This window comes from Mytilus galloprovincialis, chromosome 5 (assembly GCF_965363235.1).
Source record: "Mytilus galloprovincialis chromosome 5, xbMytGall1.hap1.1, whole genome shotgun sequence".
Taxonomy (NCBI): domain Eukaryota; kingdom Metazoa; phylum Mollusca; class Bivalvia; order Mytilida; family Mytilidae; genus Mytilus; species Mytilus galloprovincialis.
The window spans coordinates 35181257-35205294 of NC_134842.1; the positions used below are offsets into that span (position 1 = coordinate 35181257).

A 24038-nucleotide genomic window follows, 5' to 3' on the forward strand; every position below is an offset into this window, starting at 1 on the left:
GCCATTGAGGATGAGCTCCAGAGAAATCAGACTAGTGGCGTTTCGTTCGTTTGTTTGTTGGGAAAGGAGAGGAAATGCAACCGCTTGTACAGATAAACGACAGAATTACCATACAAGCATTTATAGTCAACACAATCAGAAAGAGTTCCCATCGTTAGACGGGGAATATGAAGGCTTCCAAGAATGAACAAGTGACATGTCTAACTCTGAACAGTTAGAAAACAGACTATCGACATCGACCGCTTGTTCTTAATATTTGAAACTGTATGCATATATATACGTATACGTTTTGATATATATATAGTGATGAGTTCTTGCGTCTGACAAAAACTAAATTCCTTCATGGTTATATCTTGGGGTACGTCTAAACACCGCTCAGGACCTCCTGAGTGCACTCAGGACATACAAAGTGCACCCAGGACCCTTTATAGTCATCGCATTTGCACACAGGATGGATGTATATATGCGTTACATGCTGCTTATCTAAGAATTAAATTATTTGAAATCGAACTAAGATGGATATGTTAATTTTTTTTTAAATAATGAGGGCACGTGTCACTGATTACACAACTACTGAGCCGTGAATTATCCAATCAACAAAATTAATTGGATTATCTTTATTGATGTTTATGGATTGTGATGTTTGTACAATGTTGCGTTAAATTTTTTAAGATTGTTTAATGCAGGTAAATTTAAATTATGAACAGTGAAAATAGTAAATTGTTTGAATATGGAGAGAAAAAATAAGATATTCCATTCGATGTTCTTTGTATTTTTCATTTTGACGGCTAAATTAATTATTTTGTGTTCTGGAGTTTATGAATCTGTAACAAGTTCGATTTTTGTTTTTCTTTGGGATTTTTCTCTCTCTCCATATCAATTTAATAAACAAAAACAATGTTTACTAAATATCAAATTTTATTCTCAATAAACCATACACATAGGTATAGAAAGACAATTACATGTATGTACAATATTTACAATGACAATATTTACAATTTTAAAAGAAGTCTAATATCTTGGCTGTGTACGTGCTGTCCTTGGTTAGGCTTGCGTGCAAGCTTCTGGGGTTTTGGCACTTCAAAGTCTGAGCACGAAGACTTAGTTGTGGTTTGGACGGATTCTTCAGAATTTACAGTACATTAAAAGTACTCAAGGAATTTAATACTGGACAAAAACCTTGCTCAATCTCTGGAAACACTCCTCGTAGTTGAAAGGACGCCACATTTTGCAATAAATTTATCTATATTTTTGAACGTTTTCAAATGAAATGAATTGATTGAAAATTTCCAAACTATATGTAGATTTCTCATATTTCGCAACTGGCTTCAATTATTACAAACAAAACGAAGGTTTATTTAACATTTTTTCCAAAACAATATATCTTCTTTGTTCTATATTTTTCAAAAGAAATCTAGGTTTTGTTTGTTTGCCAAGCTTACTTGTATGAGGTTAGACCCATCACTAATCACTTTTAATTATTCAAGATCAATCGACCTAATCAACATGATAATTGGTATTCAATATAATCATCGGTCATGCCTGACATATTTCATAAAAACGGCGCGTGCCGATGAAAACTCAAATAACTTCTTAAATATTAAATTGAATGTATCGAAACAGAAACTATCAGATGACGAATTAAATTATCTATCGAATGCATACCTTCACCAACCACTAAAACATATGTTTCATGTCCTGAGTGCACTTTGTATGTCCTGAGTGCACTCAGGAGGTCCTGAGCGGTGTTTAGACGTACCGTATATCTTGCCATACGTTTATATTGGTTTGTAAGGTGATTACTCACAATCGTTATTTGAAAATCCTGTTTGTGAGATGTAGATTCATTTCAATACAGAAATTTCGTCTATATATTTCACAAGTGTATAACACGGAGAAGCTCTGAAGGTTCATTACTCCCATTTTGTTTGGGTGTGAACCATCGATGTTTACAGCAATATCACAGAATAAGATGATGGTGGTAGAAAGAACTATGGGCGTCATGTGGCAAATATTACATGCATATCGGACAATGAGTTGTCAATCTGTATGAAAAGATTTCCAATACAACCATATTATTGAGAAGGAATGTTTACATGCTATACTCTCGTACTAGTATTACAGGGTTCTTGTGGCGTTCACCTTAGACACACATCTTTTTAACGATGTTTAAAAAAAAGACAGAACCAATTTAATGTCATATTTCCCTATTTTTTTAAATATAACTAAAAGTCTTTTATCTGACAAGAATACCCCTATTTAGCGAACAAGTAATTTATTCTTTTTTCTGTTATTGAATACCAAGAAAGAAAATAAATCCCGAAATTAATTTGAAACTTTGATACTCAAAAGTTTCCCAGCAAAATATTCACATTCCCTGGGGATAATTAGTGTTCGTCCAGTGGCATATATAACAATTGTGATGACGAATTACTTCCTTTGTTCGAGAACAATCTTATTGAAATATAAATCTGTGATTTTACTAGGTCCACAGCTTCAATGAACCAAAGCAAAAGTTATACATCGACCTGTATTTAAATCAAATTGGTTCTCTTCTTCTTCTGGTATACAATAGTCTATCGAGATTCGATGATTACATACTATTGGCATACGTGGACTAGTCTATTTACAACACTTTTACCCCTATTTATTCAAAATATATGTTTTTTTCTTATGTTCAATGTATACATGTATATATTTTAAATTGCGCTATAGTTCCGTAACTTTCTATCCAGTCGTATAAACGAATCGTCGGCAAGTGCGTACATTTTTTTAAATCAATATTTCTGGTCTGTTCCAATTGACAATGACTATATATTACATTTTCCCAAATTCACCCTTGGAAAAAATATTTAAATAGATTTTAATTTCATCAAATCTTATTTTTTGGGTATTATTTATATGTTTATGAATTATATTCTTTACACCAGAAATGTTATTTATAAACAAGCGTATGAGTTTAGTAATGACAAGTAAGACAGAGTTGTATATTATTCATCTGATAGTTCAAAATGGAAAGTTATAAGTTATAAGTTATCAGCCGTGTACACTGATCAATACCTGCAGAAGTGAAACGATGCATGAACTTGCAAGCCCGACAGGAAATCGCTTGAATACCTGGACGTGTCACCTCACACCCCTCACAATACCTTTGGAAGTAATACCTTTAGCCATGCTGGTGATCAGATGAGGGAAGATCAAAATATATTTGTTTATTACTTTAAAGAATTATGAACAAATTAGATTTTCGAAAACAATTTTCACGGAACACTTATTTATGATTTCAACTTTGACTTTTCACCTAATTCCAATATCAACAGTTTAAAAACAACAGACCATGGTAATTTAAAAAAAGTAAGAATATTTTTCGTATCAAGTTAGTTAGTCGGATAAAACAACCGTACGATTGACAAGATATCGACACGCAATTACGACTACATCGGTTACTGTAGTTTTGTTTCTTTGTGGTTTATAGACATATCGTTTTTATTAATCGGGAAAGAAGACAAAATGGCGGATCGCCGAGAATTGATACTCTAAATTTAAAATCGATGGTGATCGCTTATCTAGCGGAATAAAACTTTAATATCTATGAATTTGAGCATTTTTATACAGAATGAACATAATATCAATTTTTGATTTTTTTGCGAAGTTTCCCTTTAAGGCTCTGGGGTTCTTTCCTTAAGACAAGTTACATGTATATGTAAAAAAAGATGCCTAGACTTTTAAGTAGAAAATTGACACAAATATTTAATGATTACTGTACATGTGGGTTCATTATTATTTGTTAAGGTGGTACCTAACACTACAGGGAGATAACTCTGTAAAATCAGCTAAACGTTTTAATTACGTTGTGTTGTTAAGAGAATATTAAGCTTCTCAATGATCAAAATAAGTGTTTGTCAAACTGCTATATAACCAGTGTAATTTTTCTGATAAAACGGTTGGTTCAAATTTTTTGAAATTTTTATATTTTTGTAAAAGGGTCAAAGTAAATACTTTGTCAAAATTTTAAGAAAATTAAACGACCCAAATTAATTTTAGCTAAAGTGTTGGGTACCACCTTAAATACCAATTGAATATATTAAAGTGAAACCCCGATTTAAATTTTTAGCAGATTATAATTTTTTTGATTAGGTTATACACAGAATATTGCAAAACCACGAAAACTGGTACCCATAAAATAAATGATTCCACAGTATAACGTGTCAAGCTCTTAAATGTTCTGGTTTCCATCTTCTTGTACTAGGTAGTTGTATCAGCCATAGGATGTTTTCTTCTATTTTAAAGAAATATAATTACAGCATATTTCTTTTATGCTGTTATTTTGTTGATTTAAAATTTGAGTTTAATTGTATTTTACATATAGCCTAAACATTATGTCATTTAAAGATAGTCAAAAAAACAACCAGCTAGAAATTATATCATTTGAATCAGAAAAAAATCATTTAAATGGCCTATATTAAACTTTTTTTCAGGTACTTATCCAGGAGCAGTAATTAATGTGAAGAATGAGGGCAATAAAGCATCGGCTACCTATGTTTCATCAACTCCGGTCAAACCAATAAAGCCAGCCTTATCTTCTCCAGCATTGTCCACCACAATTGATAAACAAACTTTACCAGTAAGTAGGGATACTCTAGTCAAACCAATAAAACAAACCTTATCTACTCCTATCTCTATAAACTTATGCTAATTTGATTTCCTGTCAAACAGACCCTATCCTCTCTATCATGTCTATACATGCCTTAAGGTAATAATTATTTGATGCCTCCAATCAAACAGACCCTATCCTCTCCATACATGCCTTAAGCTTATAATTGTTTTGATGCCTTCAGTCAAACAGACCATATCCACTCCATACATGCCATAAGCTTATAATTATTTGATACCTTCAGTCAAACAGACCCTATCCTCTCCATACATACCTTAACCTAATAATTAGTTGATGCCTTCAGTCAAACAGACCATATCATCTCCATACATACCTTAAGCTAATAATTATTTGATGCCTTCAGTCAAACAGACCTCATCTTGTCTATCCTTGCCATCAACTTATGATAATTGGATTATTCCAGTCAAACAGACCTTATATTCTCATTTCATCAGCTTATGATAAAGTTTCAGGAAGTATTATTTCAGCTAAGTTTAATTGGTGTATGTAAGACACAACATTGGATATATCACCAATTTATAGGTTTAATCTCTTTTTTCCCCGTGGAACCAGCTGTGACAGACAGACTAGAAAACCACACCTTCAGCTGCTTTTTATGTCCCTCCTGTAGCAGAGGGGGCATTTAGTTTTACCCTTGTCTATAAATCTGTCTGTACATCCCAAAGTTCATTTCTGATCTCTAACTTTAGTTTGCCTCATACAAATCTTTTGAAACTTATACGAAAATGCTTATATCTTCAAAACACAGATCAAGTTTGAATTTTGGTGCCTTCACTTTAAACGTTCTAGAGAAATTAAAAAAAATAAGTATTTCCATTCTCTAACTTTAATTTGCCTCCAAAGTTAAAAAGTTGCACAAGGTGTATAGTCATCTGTACTTAATTCAATTCTATTCGTCTTCTATTAGCTTTAATGTTATGTATAAAAAAGAAGATGTGGTATGATGGCCAATGAGACAACTATCCACAAAAGACCAAAATGACACAGACATTAACAACTATAGGTCACCTTACGGCCTTCAACAATGAGCAAAGCCCATACTGCATAGTCATCTATAAAAGACCCCGATAAGACAATGTAAAACAATTCAAACGAGAAAACTAACGGCCTTATTTATGTAAAAAAATGAACGTAAAACAAATATGTAACACATAAACAAACGACAACCACTGAATTACAGGTTCCTGACTTCGGACAGGCACATACATAAATAATGTGGCGGGGTTAAATATGTTAGCGGGATCCCAACCCTCCCCCTAACCTGGGACAGTGGTATAACAGTACAACATAAGAACGAACTATAAAAATCAGTTGAAATATGTGTTTACATATTTTTCTTCCACAGACTGTAAAGACAGACAGTCATTTACTGAAGTCCATCAGTACAGATGATAGTGAAATGACTAGTATTTTATCATCGATTGGTAAACCTACTTTTCATAGTAAGTAATAGTATATCAATATTTATTATACTCTTTGCTATTTAAAGCAAAGCTCAGGGTGTATAATAATCATTTTATACATTTGTCTTGCCACACTTTCTTTCTGTAAATTCAAAATCATTGACTAAATTCAAGAAATAGTTCAGTAAATCTTGATAGGTAATAGCATCGTGCTCCTCTGGCTAATTTTGCTTGCTTAAAAAACAAATGAGTATTCGTAAACTTTGAAAATTGCAAAGTCCGGGGCTTTCCATTGAAGCCGGTAGCCGGTGGAAATCTGCCGTTTACGGTGGCTTCAAGTGCCGGCTACTTCACTGACAAAAATATAAATTCAAAAAGAAAAAAATATCTTTTTCAAATGTTTACAGGCAGCCGAGAGACGTATTGTCGAAAAGTCGATCATGATAAACAAGGATGAAAAGTCAGTGTTTACGTTGGGCTTTATATAGTTCACATGAATTCAGGTCACTGATTGGTTGTCTATTTAAAGTCAGAATGCATTGTTTCTTTTCAAAGATAACAAGAGAGACGTTCTGGTGGTCATTGAACGATAACAATTGAGACGTTCTGATAGTCATTAACTCGTTGGCTTTTTTTTAATTTTAAAACGTGAAGACAATCAGATAGGATGACAATCTTATGTTATGGAATAATATCAGTCAAATTAAAGAAAGTGTAGTAGATCATATTGTTCAAAATCTGGAAAACAGTATCTTTTGAAGCTCATTTTTCAAAACCCATGTGGTGTTCAGAGAATCAAGGTCAAAAACGAAAGTAGAATATTGTCGACTCAATTTCAAATAAATAACATTTCCAAATGATTTATGTATCCGACCTATTGAACAGTTTACAAAAAAGAGAAATTTGTTTACAAATGCACGTAGTTATGCAAAAAATAAATAGATCAAGATTTATAATAAACCGAATTATTATATAAATAAAAGTAAATGAATTTTAAGCATAAGGTAATAAAAATTTAAAAAAACTATAACATAATAAAAAAAAGAAATTTCTTTGAGATTTATTTTTCTTTAATTTCATACATAAAAAATGGTCATTTGAAAGATGAAATTAGGTGCCAGGAGATTGCGAGAATGCAGGATTTTGCTTTATTTATGCCAGAGCTTCTGGGGGGCCTTGAGCGGCCCACAGACCCCCTGCCGTAAGGCACCAAGCTTACAGCTTGGTGGGCATCCGGCATCACCGAACGCATGTTATAGCCGCCTATAATTTTAATTGAGCCTTCTACTTCAATTTCAAGGGAAAACCCTGAAAGTCTAAAACTTAGTAGTATGCTGAGGTGAAAAACAATATAAAATAAGATGTGTTATGATTGTAGTATGATTGCCAATGAGAAAACAATTTATCAGAGTCCAAATGATGTGTATTTCAGGGAGATAACTCTTTAAATCAGTTATGCGTTTGTAAAAGTCAAGTTTCTTCAATGAATTTTAAGCATTTACCTGAAACAGATTGGAAATAATCAATGTATCCAAGAAGCTTAGAATATATTTATGAAAATGGCTGACACAAACGTACTGATGATTTTAAGAGTTATTTCCCTTAACCTAGGTCTACCTCCTTAAGCAGCTATAGGTCACTGTGAGTCATTCATCAATGAGCAAAATCAATATGCAACAATCAGAAGTCCAGAACAAAAAAAACCTTTTAATTTGTATATCAAGCAGTAACTCTGTAAATCAAAATAAAATCCACCTTATCTGATTTAACGTTGTATAGAACAGTTCTCTACAAATTTAGTCCGATGCAAATCAAACTTTTATAATAGATTCTCTGTTAGTTCTTATAACAAATATTACCTTCATAATATTCTGTAGAAACTACGAAATGGATAGACTATATATATTGACATCAAAATGATCAACTTGAGAAGTAACATACTATTTTTTTGTCAGATGCATACTGCCTGTTTTCTAATTCTTTGAACTTTTGAATAACAAAGTTCATCACACTTTTATCAGAAAATACTGAATGAATGACTTCATATTTAAGCAATCTTAATAGTGAAAAGTTGTATTAACCTTCATGTACTTTTTGAATCTGACAGACACCTACTTCCTGTTTGATTTATGAGTACTCCGGGTGCGGGAATTTCTCGCTACATTGAAGACCTGTTGGTGACCTTCTGCTGTTGTTTTTTTCTATGGTCGGGTTGTTGTCTCTTTGGCACATTCCCCATTTCCATTCTCAATTTTATTAACTATATAACAGTTTGTTTTCATATTAAACACTTTTTTTTCTTTCTACAGTTAATACATCTCTAAGTGCTGACATACCTCTCAGTCCTGTGTCGTCTGCTGGTAGTCCTATACAGTCCATTGACAATCCATTGGATACTTCACTTGTAAGTATACAAAAAAAATTGTGTGTGTAGATTTTATACTGCCAGAGATAAATCAAGTTTTAATTTACAAAAATGAGTTCATTTAAATTTCACTTAAAATGGACCTGTTGAACTTCTCCCATTATTACAATTTTGGATTAGGTTCAGTGATCTGGAAGGTTTTTTTCCCTATGGGCCCAGGGCCCCTCAAAAATAAATTCAATGTGTTACGGCCAGAAATCGCCTTTAAATTGTAGCCAACAAAAGACACAAATCAATAATAAAATTTAACAATATTTATTATACAAAAGTTTACAAAAGGTATTACACAAATATTACTGTTAACTTAACTGTCAAAATATGAGTCCAATCAGTTATCTTTATCTGTATCCGGAAATCTTTCGGAATCCAATTTGAATATTACGTTCACTACTAATGTCACAATCCAGTATGATGTTGTTTGTAGAATAAAAGTGTCAATCCAAATGCTGTGAATACTAATGTCTATCAATGTCTATGTCCAAGTTTAATTATGAGAGTTTAACTTTAGTGTCTGTATATATAGTGTTGTCAATGGAAAATTCTAGAACACTCTATAATGGAACATTGTGGAAAATCCTGGAAAGTTACAACGGAAGTTTCTGGAATAACGTAGAAGTTTAAATTACGCATCTTTTATAAGGATCATTCTAGAAAGTTCCAATCATTCTGTGATTGTTCCAGTGATTCCTAAACTGCACAATTATAAGATTATTTGGTAAACAACTATCAGGCCATACAACACAAATTAGGCCAACATAAATAAACATAATAATTACAATATCATAACAAATGGGCCATTTTAAAAAATAATGGGCCATGTTGTCAAATGAGTGGGCCATTTGAATTGACTTCTGTAAAAAAAAAAAGTATCAGTATATTTTAGCAAAGAGGTGTTGGTACTTACCTTTATTATTTAAAAAAATATCATGGATGTTGTTCCTGTGATTTTGTTATTTCAATTTCAATGAATATACAATAACTTCTTCAAACCCGAACAATCTTTAAGTTAACCTTTATTTACAATGTTTAAACTGGTACTGTTGCCTTATTCATGTTCATGGTTTTTTTTTGTACATTAAATTTGGGTCTTCGTCGATACCATACTTATTCCAGACGTTCCGTATCAGAGGACATTTCAGGCATTTCCTCTGCACTTCTTGTATTATTATAACTTCATCACGGTGACAAGAACAACAGTATAGAGTACCATTAATGCATAGAACAAAACAACAAATCACTGAAGTCATGTTTACAAAATGTCAAAACGAGCCAAAGACCAAAAAATGACAAGGACAGTTAAGCGTCTTTTATGGAGAGAAAAACTATATTCCTAAAAAGTCTTTCGGGTTCTTCAAACGAAATAATAGCAAGCTAAACTAAATGAGATTATTATTAGAGTTTAATCTTGTCTGTACTAGCCAAATTTCACAAATTTAAAGTTGTTTATAAAAAAAACATATCATGAATGATGGTTAATTACGTTTTTCGGGTTATCAGTTAGATCGCATGGTTCTATTATTACAATAGGAAAACACCCGAGACGTTAATTCGCATGGTTCTATTATTATAGGGAAACACCCAAGACGTCCCAAAAATATATAGGTGCTCCTATTATTGGAGGAACATTACACAGTTGTGTACACACACATGGCGGCACGGAACACGATCGGAAATCCATTTGACGATATCTAAGCGTTTGAAACGAAGGGAAAAATATTGTGCGCCATGGGGGCGCTTACATTTGTCACTGTATGCCCCATTTCTTGTCAATATGCGCTATAGGCGCAGGGCACACATCCTTCTCGATCACTGTATGTTTATCTTTAGGAAAAAAGAGATACGTTGTTCTTGTACCCCTGATTAGGTTTGGACACTGAGCTTTGCTCTAAATGTACCTGCCATTTCATGTAGTATGCAAAATATTATTTATGAAAGAAATACATTTTATACTGTCAAGCAATGTGTGTGATAAAAACAATTTTAACATTTATATCATATATTTTTATAAAAAAATGAATAATGAATAAATAATCTACCAAAATTTAAAAATTATTTGGAAATCAGCACATGTGCATTTGATTACAGGGTTCTCCTACTGGCTACAATAAAGACAAAGAGGCAATACACAGATCATCAGAGCAGAAGAGAAGGTTTAATATCAAGGTTGGTTCTCATGTGTTTGTCTTTTAGATCTTCCAATTAGCGAAAAATCAACTTTAATTTTAGTAGAAAAGTACTAATATTTTTTGCATTGAAAGTGAGACTTGTAAGATAAAATCAACTCATCCTGATCGTGAAATTTGAATACCATAAGATTTTGAACGAATGACTTTATTAATAGCTAAAATAAAAATCTTCAAAACAGATTTTTTTTTTTATAAATGACTAAAATTTACTACAATGTATATGGAAACACTGGCTTCTACTATGATTGTTCAATAAGATGTTCGATCAAAACCATACAATCCATACCAGTGCTACATCAGTGTATTTGGGGCAAATGTACATAAATAATATAAGCTACAGTCATAACATGTATTGATCCCCAAGGGTGACTGGGGAATAGAAATATGGTCACTTGGTCTTCTCCCGACCAGCAGTTAAACGCTTGCCGAAGTGGGGTGTCCGTTTGGCTGTGCGATATGTATCAAGTTTGCAGTCACATCCGGTCAGAAGGGGGACGTTAAATCTGATGCCTCGTGTAAAGAGAGTGCCACGCTCTTTGCACGTTAAGAACCCTTGCAACAACTCTTTGAGGGGTCCATAGGTGGCCTGTTGCAAGGCAAAATTTCTGTCCCTATCCAATATACCCTCATTTTCCAGTGGCAGTCCAAATTTCCCCGACCATCATCCCAGATGGTCTCTATTGTATCAACCTACCTAATGTATTTATTGTGAACTTCTTCTCATCCTGAATATGCATGAAATATTTGCCACTGGATGTTAAGCAACCAACAAATAATCAATCAATCATAACATAAATTTATATTTTATCATTTCAGCATGGTTTTGATACTCTTCATGTTTTAATCCCAGCAATAATGCAAAACAGTAATGCTAAAATCAGTAAAGCAGCTATGTTACAGAAAAGTATGTACATTACTACAGTAAAGTGTAAATACAGGTTTGAAATAATACACCCTTCCAAAATCATGATTATCTGACTATTTACATCTTTGCAGATAATGAATAATGAAAATAAAAACTGTTTGAAAAAAAATAAGTGTAAAGCAACTGAATTGCAAAATAAAGATTATAGAATCAGTTCATTTGTTATGCTAAATTAAATCTTGCATGTTCAAATTTTTTGAATATACTGTAAAAGCAGAATTTTTTGTGGATGATTTAATTTCGTTTATTTCACAGAAAGAATATATCCACAAAATTAAACCCCACGAAAATCTAACCTTCATATAATATCACTATCATTTACTGGAAACCACGGAATTATATCCCCATGAAATCTTATTTAGAGACAAAACAACGAAATTTTAACCCAAACAAAAATTAATGTTTCTACAGTATTATTTTATTGAATCAACAGTTTTTAAATATCTTGCAGTTAAGATCATCTCTTGCTCTTTATTTGTAGCTGCTGAGTATTGTAAAAAGTTAAAACAAGAAAGAGCGCAAATGCACAATGAAGCAGAAATCTTAAGGAATGAAATAGAAACATTAAATAATGCAATAGGGTAAGTCTCTACATATTAGAATACTTATTAGTGCAAAATTTTACTTTTTTAATGTTTTATGTGTGTGTAATAGTTTACATCATAAATAGATACCCAATATCTGTTTTTTTTTCTATTATGTTTGAACAACTACTTTTTAATAATAATAATAAATGATTTTAACGTAGTATTCAAAATGGCAAAATGTATTATTGTTAATTCAGCAATTATTGCAATTTTGTCATTTTAGACTTAAATGCGATTGAAAATTTTGCGATAATTTCTGAATTTACAGAAATTCAAATCAGATTGGCTGCCTCACAGTACTAACTGCTCTTTGATTTTTTGGGAGTGAGAATAGGATAAATTTAACAACAATCAACAAGTAAATTGAACCTTTATATTTACAGACAATGTCAAGCACAGCTTCCGGCCACTGGTGTTCCTGTGACACGACAGAGAGCTGATCAGCTCAAGAAAATGTTTGACGAATATGTTAAGAATAGGACACTAACAAACTGGAAATTCTGGATTGTATCCTTTGTATAGAATAACTTGCTTTAAAGTTCTACTAAATACACTTAATATTTTACATTCAAAAGGTCCAAAACTGTATTTAAAAACCATCTGATTTTTTTCTGACTTAACTTACACTAAAGCATCAAGATTAACCTTTGTTTAATTTATGTCTTGAAGGTGATATGGATAATTATAGATTTTATAATGAGTAAGAATTGGATATTGCTTGATATCAAGTTCGTTATCTGATTTAAATATTATCCTTGGCAAGTTTTTGATACTATCTAAGTAAAAATAGTTGATATAAAGTGATATCCTATTTGCACAAGTTGTTTAAAGTAACTATTCTCTCTACATTTGATAGGAAAATCTGCAACTTATACATTCATCTATTGCAGCCTGATGTCATATAATTTTTTCTTTTTTTTTAAAGCTTCAAAATGTAATAGAGTAGGCAAAAGAAGATTTTAAGGTGAATAGCATGATTGTTACGTTAATCATTTAAAAATGCATTGTGATCCTTAATATTATTTCAGTTTTCAAAAATAATAGCCCACCTGTTTGACACGTTTAATGCCATGGTGTCTACCAGTAGTACAGAGGAGCTGTGTAGAACTACACTCAGTTGGTTAGATCAACACTGCTCCTTGGTCAACCTACGACCAGGTAAGTTGGCAATTATTACATCTCCACCCTTGGAGTAGGGCTAGCCAAGTTGCACTCATCTTTTTAGTCCATTAGTATGTTCATCAGTTCATCCAAGAATTGTTTTTGTCATATTTTTCAGAGATTTTCCTGTTTGACAATAATTTGAATATAAAAATGTTTCACATTAATTATTTTGTCAGATATTTCTCCAATACTACTGAACAGATTGACTTCATAACTGGTTAGCAGTTCAACAGTGATGAGTTGCAAATGTATATCCACTTTTAAGATCTCGTTGATTGCTATTTCCACTATGTAAAAATCACAATAATTTCTGATTTTACAGTTTGTTAAATAATTTCATTTCAGATGTGACTAATGCCTTGACATCATTGAGTACAACAACAAGTATTCTATCTGATCCCTCCAAACTGCCTGAACAAGCTACTAAAGCTGCACTCAATCCTAAATCTGAACCACGGTGACAAAAGGATACAAAGGGAAGATAACCCTTCCAAAAATAGTGCTTTCAAGATGGCTGCTTCAAGCTTTTGTTGGACTTGCAGAAACAGAAGACTTGAAATTACCTTTGTACTTAATGAGAAATGCAGGGTTGATTCTTGTAGTTTTTGATAGGAAGTGTGATAATGGAATGGAAATTTAAAAGACGTCCTAATTCAGGAATAAAATGTTTTAATTATAAAATATTATTTGTAAATTACATGGTATTCTTACCCAATAAATCTTGTATCAGGAATAAAAGTTGTTAATTTTAAAGACAAATTTGTAAATTACACATGACAAATACAAGGTTAGTGTTTTCCTATAATTAAGACCTATGTATAGTATTACAGGGTATGAGAGTTGTTTAAAATATTTATATGTATCGAAACAAAATCAAAATAACGAGAGAATGAAGTATTAGTTGATAAATCCATGTACAGCCAAACCTGTTATAAAGGTCAACTTTAGTAACTTACCCGGTAGCCATTCTTGTCTGTTCACCATCATTTATTCATACTATAGTTATACATATGCATTTTGACCTCAATTCAAAGGTCACCCCTTTTGTAAGGTTATATTTCTGTATTCAAGAGTTCGACCTTTATTTACAGGGTTTGGTTGTACCACATTAGTTATAGACTTTAATATGTTCATGATGTTAGATAATAGATTAATGCTTTAAAAGCTAGAATTAAGTATTCAAGAAAATCCTTTGTACAATAAACCCTGTCTAAACTGAACTCATATGGAAAGGTTAAATTTCATGTTTTTTTAAACATACTACAAGTTGATATCAATCAAGCTTCTCAAGGATCAAGATAAGTTTTTACAACCCCTTTATATCCAATGAAATTATTCCTGTAAATTGTGTTGTTCAAATTTCTTGAAATTTTCATATTTTTTACAACTGTTCAAAATAAGTATTTTAAAAAATTTTAAGAAAATTAAACGAGCAAAATCTATTCGAGTCCAAGTGTCTGGTTCCCACTTCAATCTCTAAACTTTCTAGTTTGAGTTATGGATGACTGTGCTGAATGTATCTATATTTATACATACAGTTATTTTCCCTTCATTCGTATGAAGTGAAAGTTCTTCTCATTTGTTCCATTAAAGGAATGCTTCCCATACAATATGGAAGTACGTAGGTGCCATAGAATAAGGACCAGTCAAAATATCAGTACCTAGTCAATATTAATCAATTTGTTGGTTTGTGATTATATAATCGTCTGTTACAATTGATTGTGAACTAACCTTCTAACCCTTTTGTAATACTTTTTAAATTGTTCAACAATGATTTCTTCCCCTGTTTTATGTTGAGTTCCGTTTTGACAGGCCTCGTTGGTTTTTTTAATGATAGGCATTGAATAATATGTGCTATTTTTTTAAATTTAGATGATATGCACTGTATATTTTTTATGAAATATTTATTTTGGATGGGTTTAATTTAATTATATAATTAGAGACTTTATTATAAAAGTTATCATGATTTGTCTACAAGGATTAATTGTCCCATTGATAACATATAATTGTACGGTTCCATCTCATCATGGAATCTGCAAAAAAAAAAATAAATGAAAAAATGAAAAATGATTTCTCTTTACGGCTTTCTCAGAAACAGGTCCTGGTTTGGTCTGAAACTGGATACCTCTAGAAATATTTTGGTGATAGGTTTTTTATTTCCAAACTTGATTTTTTGTTTCAAAAACTAGTTATAATGCAAGACAATTATGTTTGTTAAATTTATAAAAAGTAACCTATGCAGATACAGTTGAAAAAAGTGGATAAATATAATTCACTTTTAAACAAATTAAGTGTGTGCTATATTAACATTGTCTTATTAAAAATTTATTTTATTATCTGGTAATGGTTTGTTAAGTGATTCTATGAATTATAGCTTTAATATATAAGTTAATCACCAAATCATAATTGTATATATATTTTATTCTATATTGTAGAACTCTTTTTGTGCCATCAACTATGGTGTACTTTTTTGTTCACTTGTAATGTATGAATAGGGCAAATATTGTGTAAAAAGTAGTTTTTAGTACATAAGCTTTGAATTCCTACAAAATGTTATACCGCTAAGTTTCACTTCTGATATTTTTATTCATTTATCTATTAATTTTTGTCGAGCCTGCAACTTTTGGTTGCTGAAAGCTCGACATAGGGATAGTGATCAGGCGGCGGCGGTGTTAGCTAACTTCTTAAAAGCTTTATATTTTAGAAGGTAGAAGACCTGGATGCTTCATACTTTGTATATAGATGCCTCATGTTACGAACTTTCCGTCAGTCACATGTCCAATGTCCTTGACCTCATTTTCATGGTTCAGTGACTACTTGAAAAAAAAGTTAAGATTTTTTGTAATGTTAAATTCTCTCTTATTATAAGTAATTGGATAACTATATTTGGTATGTGCGTACCTTGCAAGGTCCTCATGCCCGTCAGACAGTTTTCACTTGACCTCGACCTCATTTCATGGATCAGTGAACAAGGTTAAGTTTTGGTGGTCAAGTCCATATCTCAGATACTATAAGCAATAGGTTTAGTATATTTGGTGTATGGAAGGACTGTAAGGTGTACATGTCCAACTGGCAGGTGTCATCTGACCTTGACCTCATTTTCATGGTTCAGTGGTTATAGTTAAGTATTTGTGTTTTGGTATGTTTTTCTTATACTATATGCAATAGGTCTACTATATTTGGTGTATGGAATGATTGAAAGGTGTACATGTCTAGCTGACAGGTGTCATCTGACCTTGACCTCATTTTCATGGTTCAGTGGTCAAAGTTAAGTTTTTGAGTTTTGGTCTATTTTTCTAATACTTTATGCATTAGTCAACTATATTTGGTGTATGGAAATATTTTATGATTTATATGTCTGTTACTCAGGTTTTATTTGACCTTGACCTCATTTTCACGATCTATTGCTAAGTGTTAAGTGTTTGTGTTTTGGTCTGTTTTTCTTAATTTATAAGCAATAAGTCAACTATATTTGTTGTATTGAAGAATTGTTAGCTGTACATGTCTGCCTGGCATGGTTCATCTGACCTTGACCTCATTTTATGGTTCATTGATCAATGTTTTGTTTTCTTTGGTTAATGTTGAGTTTATGTGACAGTTGTAATAAAGCTTTATATTTAGGTCTATCAACATAATATCAATGATTAGTAAAGAAGGCGAGACATTTCAGCGTGTGCACTCTTGTCTTTTTTTTATAGGACAACAACAATAATCTACAATTAATTATTTATTAATTAAAATAATCTTAATTATAAGATACGCTTCAAAATTTAAAAAAAAACAGTATGAAAGTTAATCTTCAAAATTAACTATCTTTGAAATTGGAATTACAACAGTTACCCAGCATTAAAGCAATAAAAGTTCTCCAGCCAATATGCCTTTTTTGTGAGGATTGGTTGTTTTTTCATTATTAACACTGGTGATCTCAACATTTGTAATATGAAATTGCAATATTTTTTAATTTTTTTTGCAATTGTCCTCAAAACAGTTAACTTTCATAATTGTGATTTATAGCAATGCAATTTCTAAACAAATAATACTCCTTTTTTCAAATGTAGTAAATGCTTGATCTAAATCATTCAGTAATTTTGTCATATTGATAGATAATGAATTCAAAGTTTTGCTTTTTACATCTCCATTGTAGAATGCTTTTTCTGGAAAAAATTAAATAACAAAGTAAGTCGTCTGAATTTGATCAATGTAGTTTTCTTTTAGGTGAGATTTCATAGATAAGGATAGAAAACTAGAATTCACAAAAACACTAAGTAGACAGAAACTACCTTTCCAGTGCTTCTGCGCTTTGATTTAATAGTAGCATCAGATCCTCATCTTGTGAGCCTTTTGATAATTATATGATTACCAAGTATCTGTCTATATAATTCTGACTACCTTTGAAGGCTTGTTATGAGGTATAATTCTTTTATTTGTAATTTTGAGGATACAGAATTATATTAAGAAGATAACATGAGGGGTAGGGGGTATATGCTTGGACAAACAGGAAATAAAATGGCCTTTTCACAATTAATTAAACCTTTTTTATAAGCTTCCACAGTGCTTTTTTACTGACTGCACAAAACATGCTAAACAATAAGCTTCAAGCATGAAAAACATGAATATATGTCATACATATTGCACAAAAATAGCCATTTAGCTAACTTTAGCACACACTACACTAGATCTTGTCACATTTTCAATTGGCATTATTTCATGCACATTTTGTATATGAACTACCTCTCTCATGTTAAGTTCTATTGAAATCCATCTCATTGTTTTAGAGTAGTTTCACTTTTAATTTTTATATCATATAAAAAAGATTAAGATATGGTAACATATCATTGCCAATGACACAACTCTCCACCAGAGACAAAATTATGTAGAAGTCAACAAATAATATAGGTCATAGTATTGTTTATTTATTCTAAAATTGAACTTACATAGACACAATTCAATCCCTCAAGATAAATCCTATTAAATATATTTTAAATCAAACAGACCATGGAAGGGGAGTTGCACCTATAACGCACAGATTGAATCCTCTATGTACCTAACGATAACAATTTTTATCTTTGATCTTGTTGAACCTTGTTTTGGGGAAAGATTGCATGCAATGCAATATAAAAACATACGCTACTGACTTGGATAACTATATCTTTCAGGGGATGTCACTTCTTTGAAGATACATAAAATATAGTGCATTAAACATACCATTCTCAAACAGCTTATCCCGAAGTCATAAATGGAATAGGTGTTCAGATATTTAAGTTACAAAATGTTGTTATACTTGTCATGACAATTACACAACTTGTGCAAGGTACAGAAATCTTATATCTGTTAAAAAAATAATCATTAAAATTGGAGTTATCTTCCTTTGATGAAGCAAATACAACCGATGCTTTATACAATGCAATGTTCATTGAAAAATTAAAGCAATTATCCCTTCCGTACTTGCAAGCACTTTGATAACTGAAGATTTTGTCAAACACCTCACTACACTTTGCATTTGTACTTACCCTTAATCACTTTATTAACATTTCAAGCTTTTTGTACCAAGGCAGATTTAATGGGACATGAATATTAAGAAAATGTAATGGCATATATACCAGTACTTCAATAATTCCATGCCCATTTATCCTTTCTCCACCTGTTGGTTATTTTCCTCTGATTTTCCTATAGTGACATTACTAAAAAAAAGTCAACCATGCCTGATGACGTCAAACAAAAAGAACATGTCATGTTTCAGATCATTGGAAAGGAATGCTTAAATTTGTCTACATATCGTCTAAAAATGAAACAGATGCCTCCATTAAATTTTATGCAATATAAAATTGAGAATGGAAATGGGGAATGTGTCAAAGAGACAACAACCCGCCCAAATAAAAAACAACAGCAGAGGGTCACCCACAGGTCTTCAATGTAGCGAGAAATTCCCGCACCCGGAGGCGTCCTTCAGCTGGCCCCTAAACAAATATATACTAGTCCAGTGATAATGAACGCCATACTAATTTCCAAATTGTACATATTTCTATGTGCTTGAGTGTTAAATTTTAGATATTTAAAAACGCTCGACTTGTGTTTTCATTTTCAAAACTTAGCTGTCCCCAGTGAAGAAATATCATATCACACTTGATGCAGTAGTAGAGTCTATATTCTTAGCAGCTTTTTTTTTCTTAATCTTTCATTGATCTTAGACATATTCTTTTCATGTCACTCTTAAAAGATCTTCAAATCACAATTTATTTGCTCAATTTTTCAAGTCATTTAGTATGTATGCTGTCATTAAGAATTTTGTTTCATATAGATTTATATATAGATTAGCATATATATGTGGCATTCAATTATAGACCATTTTCATGCATTTTTTCTGAGTCAGAATAGTCAGTCATTTTAGTTTTAATATGTTGTATGTTAGTATGTTGTTTAAATTATTAGCTTGTGTAGTGGCTAATAAGCATATGCTGTTGTTTATTGTGTATTATTGAAGTGACATTAATGATCATGTGTAAAGTATGTGTACATAAGTCACATGGTGTTATAATATAATAAAATATAATATAGCCATTTATAAATTCTATCTTATTCAGTATGAACTGGGAAAACGAATTTAAACTTTAGGTTGGTCAGAAATAGTATTATGTACAATGGACAACATCATAAAAAAGAGATGTGGTATGATTGCCAATGAGACAACTAACCACCAGAGTCGAAATGATGTGAGTGTTACAAAAGGTCAATGTATAACCTTCAACAATGAGCAAAACCCATATTGGCTTTAAAAGGCCCTGACGTGACAATTCAAAGCAGTAAACTAACGATTTGATTTATGACCAAACAATGAAAAGCTCATCAGAGATGAGATCAGTCATAGTGGTGGAAATTGTTTAGACTCCTTATAGAAGTTCTTGCCCTGGCCTGAATGATGATTTTTATCCATTTTTTCACAAAAACTATAGGCGTTTGAGAGAAATTTTACAAGGCAAAAAAGATCAAACTAATATCTACAAATAAGAAAAAATGGCCAAATGACCACTCTAGCTACAGGGTGTATTGCTATTGAACACTGTAATAGATACATATAAACTATAAAGAGCAAAAATGATCATCAATACAGACCCTACAAAAATGGCACTAAATAATATGTATAGATAATATACAGATATTCTGTTGTGGTCTGCTCTTTGGTCCGATTGTCTTGACATATTCCCTATTTCCATTCTCAATAATTGCAAACATAAGAATTGCATTAAAGAAAAAAAATAACAAAGTGGTATATTTTGGCTAGTTGAGTGATTCAATGAGCCTCTAGTTCAAATTCCCACCATGTTTCAGAGACTTCTTATAAAAACAGATAGACAGAAACATTGAACTGTAATGGTCAGCAATACAGCATATAATTTAACCTAAACCATCCGATGACTCTTTCTTGGAGTTATTTCTTTTAAATGACGATTTTTGACTAATTATTGTGTTAAGATTAGCAGCTACAGCACACAGCTAAAATGATCAGCAATACAAGATCCTTAAAAGTCGTATTTGAACAAAACCCTTTTAGAAGTTACTACCCTTAAATGATTTTTGTTAGTCCCCTACCTTCACGGTTAAAAAAAAAGGAAGGATGTGGTATGATTGCCATTTAAACAATAAATTAGAGACCAATTAAAGTAGATTTGAGATAACCTGCAACACAATCTTGCCTTATATATCAAAACTATCATATATTGAAATATAGGCTTGTAAACAAGAAAAATCAACAAATATACTAATATTATCTTAATCACCTCTAGTTATTGCCTATCAATGACGATTTATGTGTTTTTGTCTTTTATATTGAAAAATATGTAGGCAGAAACTGAAACAGCAAAGAAGCCAGCACATAACAAGATTCTTTTTCATGCCTTGCAGCAAAATGTCGTGGGGCATTATAAATTACCCCTGTCCATCCGACCGCCTGTCTGTTCGTCCGTCCGACCAGATTAGGATACATTGTTTCTCTGGCTATCTCCTCTACAGTTTTGGAGACACAGCTTTAGTATTTAGTAGGATGTTCATACACATAATGGAGGTGTGCATGGCCACAGGATTTTGATTTCTTTAAAGTATTTTGAAAATGACAGGTAGTTGGAGTTAGTCATTTGTTTTTGATACTGGTTGCATAAGACATCATGGTTTGTTCGAACTTCGGCTATCTCCTCCTACATCATTTTTCATTTGTGTCTTACAGAAAGCGTAACATTTTCAAATTGTATGCCAACATCATTGTTTGTCAAATCTAAAATATGTGGAACCATACTCATGTATATAGCAGAACAGAAAGGGAAGGGCAATGTCCATAACTACTTTATTTATTGGATATCTGCATAGTCTTGCATTTCATTGTAGGCTTTTCGTTATAGTCTTCCTCCTGAACCCTTAAACTTTAAAGTTAATTGTTATCCCCTAAGGTGTTGAATTTCTGCATAGTCTTGCATTTCATTGTAGGCTTTTCGTTTTAGTCTTCCTCCTGAACCCTTAAACATTAAAGTATTGTTATCCCCTAAGGTGTATTGGTCCATTTAATATGCCATCTTAACACTTTGGACAATGATTTTGCAGGCTAGATCAATGAAATACGTCGACATACAAGTATGAATTGTGAAGTGTAATGGCCTTGGAAATATTGATTACTAGTATATGAAATATGACATTTGCAGCGGTCTCATATGCCTACATTTTTTGCCAGAAACTCATATTGTAGGTTTATATCAGCATTGTTCCTGACACTTTGGGAAATTAGTGCTGATCAAATATCTTGAAAGAGTTATGCCTCTTGAAAATATCAATTGTTATGAAAATCACATTGCATTTTCTCTGATATTAATAAAAACTTTCGTAGAACAAAACCGTTTTAGCTCACCTGGCCCGAAGGGCCAAGTGAGCTTTTACCATCACTTTGCGTCCGTCGTCCGTCGTCCGTCGTCGTCCTGCGTCCGGCGTCGTTAACTTTTACAAAAATCTTCTCCTCTGAAACTACTGGGCCAAATTTAATCAAACTTGGCCACAATCATCATTGGGGTATCTAGTTTAAAAAATGTGTCCGGTGACCCGGCCAACCAACCAAGATGGCTGCCATGGCTAAAAATAGAACATAGGGGTAAAATGCAGTTTTTGGCTTATAACTAAAAAACCAAAGCATTTAGAGCAAATCTGACATGGGATAAAATTGTTTATCAGGTCAAGATCTATCTGCCCAGAAATTTTCAGATGAATCGGACAACCCGTTGATGGGTTGCTGCCCCTGAATTGGTAATTTTATGGAAATTTTGCTGTTTTTGGTTATTATCTTAAATATTATTATAGATAGAGATGAACTGTAAATAGCAATAGTGTTCAGCAAAGTAAGATTTACAAATAAGTCAACATGACCAAAATGGTCAGTTGACCCCTTAAGGAGTTATTGCCCTTTATAGTCAATTTTTAACCATTTTTCGTAAATCTTAGTAATCTTTTACAAAAATCTTCTCCTCTAAAACTACTGAGCTAAATTACTCCAAACTTGGCCACAATCATCTTTGGGGTATGTAGTTAAAAACATGTGTCCGGTGACCCGGCCATCCAACCAAGATGGCAGCCACGGCTAAATATAGAACATAGAGGTAAAATGCAGTTTTTGGCTTATAACTCAAAAATCAAAGCATTTAGAGCAAATTTGACGGAGTGAAATTGTTTATCATGTCAAGATCTATTTGCCCTGAAATTTTCAGATGGATCCGACTACCGGTTGTTGGGTTGCTGCCCCTAAATTGGTAATTTTAAGGAAATTTTGACGTTTTTTGTTATTATCTTGAATATTATTATAGATAAACTGTAAACAGCAATAATGTACAGTAAAGTAAGACCTAAAAATAAGTCAACATGACCAAAATGGTCAGTTGACCCCATAAGGAGTTATTGTCCTTTATAGTCAATATTTAACAATTTTTTATAAAATTTGTAAATTTTTACTAACATTTTCCACTGAAACTACTAGGCCAAGATCATTATAGATAGAGATAATTGTAAGCAGCAAGAATGTTCAGTAAAGTAAGATGAAAAAGACATCACCATCACCAAAACACAATTTTGTCATGAATCCATCTGCTTCCTTTGTTTAATATTCACACATACCAAGGTGAGCGACACAGGCTCTTTAGAGCCTCTAGTTTATTCAGTGATAGCCCTAAGCTTGTTCCTTGGATAGATCAAATATGTGCAACGCTGGGGACATTATTCTTTTATATAATATAGAAAGACTTGAAAGTCCGTGCACACGTCGAAAATTAATGTAAGGGATTTGATGTGGTGGATTCAGTGGGGGTTGGGGTTGTAGAGGGAAATATTTGATTTAACAACATAAAACTAAATCGTTCCAACAATTATTGGCATTACCTCGCTCGGCAGTATATTTTCTTATTTTTGGAATTACGTTCCTTTCAAAAATTATGAATCCGCCCCCCAACGTTCACGGCCGACCTTGCTGTTCTTAAAAGTTTCTTCCGACAAGAAGGTATATAAATCTAAAAAAAGTACATTTATTACTTGTTTTATTTTTATAATTCAAAGAATGGTGAAATAAGGATGTATTTGGTTTATAGAAATCTTTTAAACCAAATGAATAATTTTAATTCAATAGAAAATTGGCTTTAAAATACTACATAGTT

The 24038-nt window shown here is 32.1% G+C and overlaps 1 protein-coding gene across 1 annotated transcript in view; it reads left to right on the forward strand.

Moving 5' to 3' along the window:
* The window catches only part of LOC143075703 (MLX-interacting protein-like), a 44511-nt gene extending 24588 nt beyond the window's left edge, over nucleotides 1-19923 (forward strand). The window contains exons 10-18 of the mRNA XM_076251256.1: nucleotides 4479-4624; nucleotides 6021-6117; nucleotides 8388-8482; nucleotides 10589-10666; nucleotides 11506-11593; nucleotides 12096-12195; nucleotides 12585-12708; nucleotides 13230-13359; nucleotides 13711-19923. Of these exons, the coding sequence (XP_076107371.1) occupies nucleotides 4479-4624; nucleotides 6021-6117; nucleotides 8388-8482; nucleotides 10589-10666; nucleotides 11506-11593; nucleotides 12096-12195; nucleotides 12585-12708; nucleotides 13230-13359; nucleotides 13711-13826 (974 nt within the window). The 3' untranslated portion in view covers nucleotides 13827-19923. The remainder of the gene's footprint in view (nucleotides 1-4478; nucleotides 4625-6020; nucleotides 6118-8387; nucleotides 8483-10588; nucleotides 10667-11505; nucleotides 11594-12095; nucleotides 12196-12584; nucleotides 12709-13229; nucleotides 13360-13710) is intronic.
* The last annotated feature ends 4115 nt before the right edge of the window (nucleotides 19924-24038 follow it).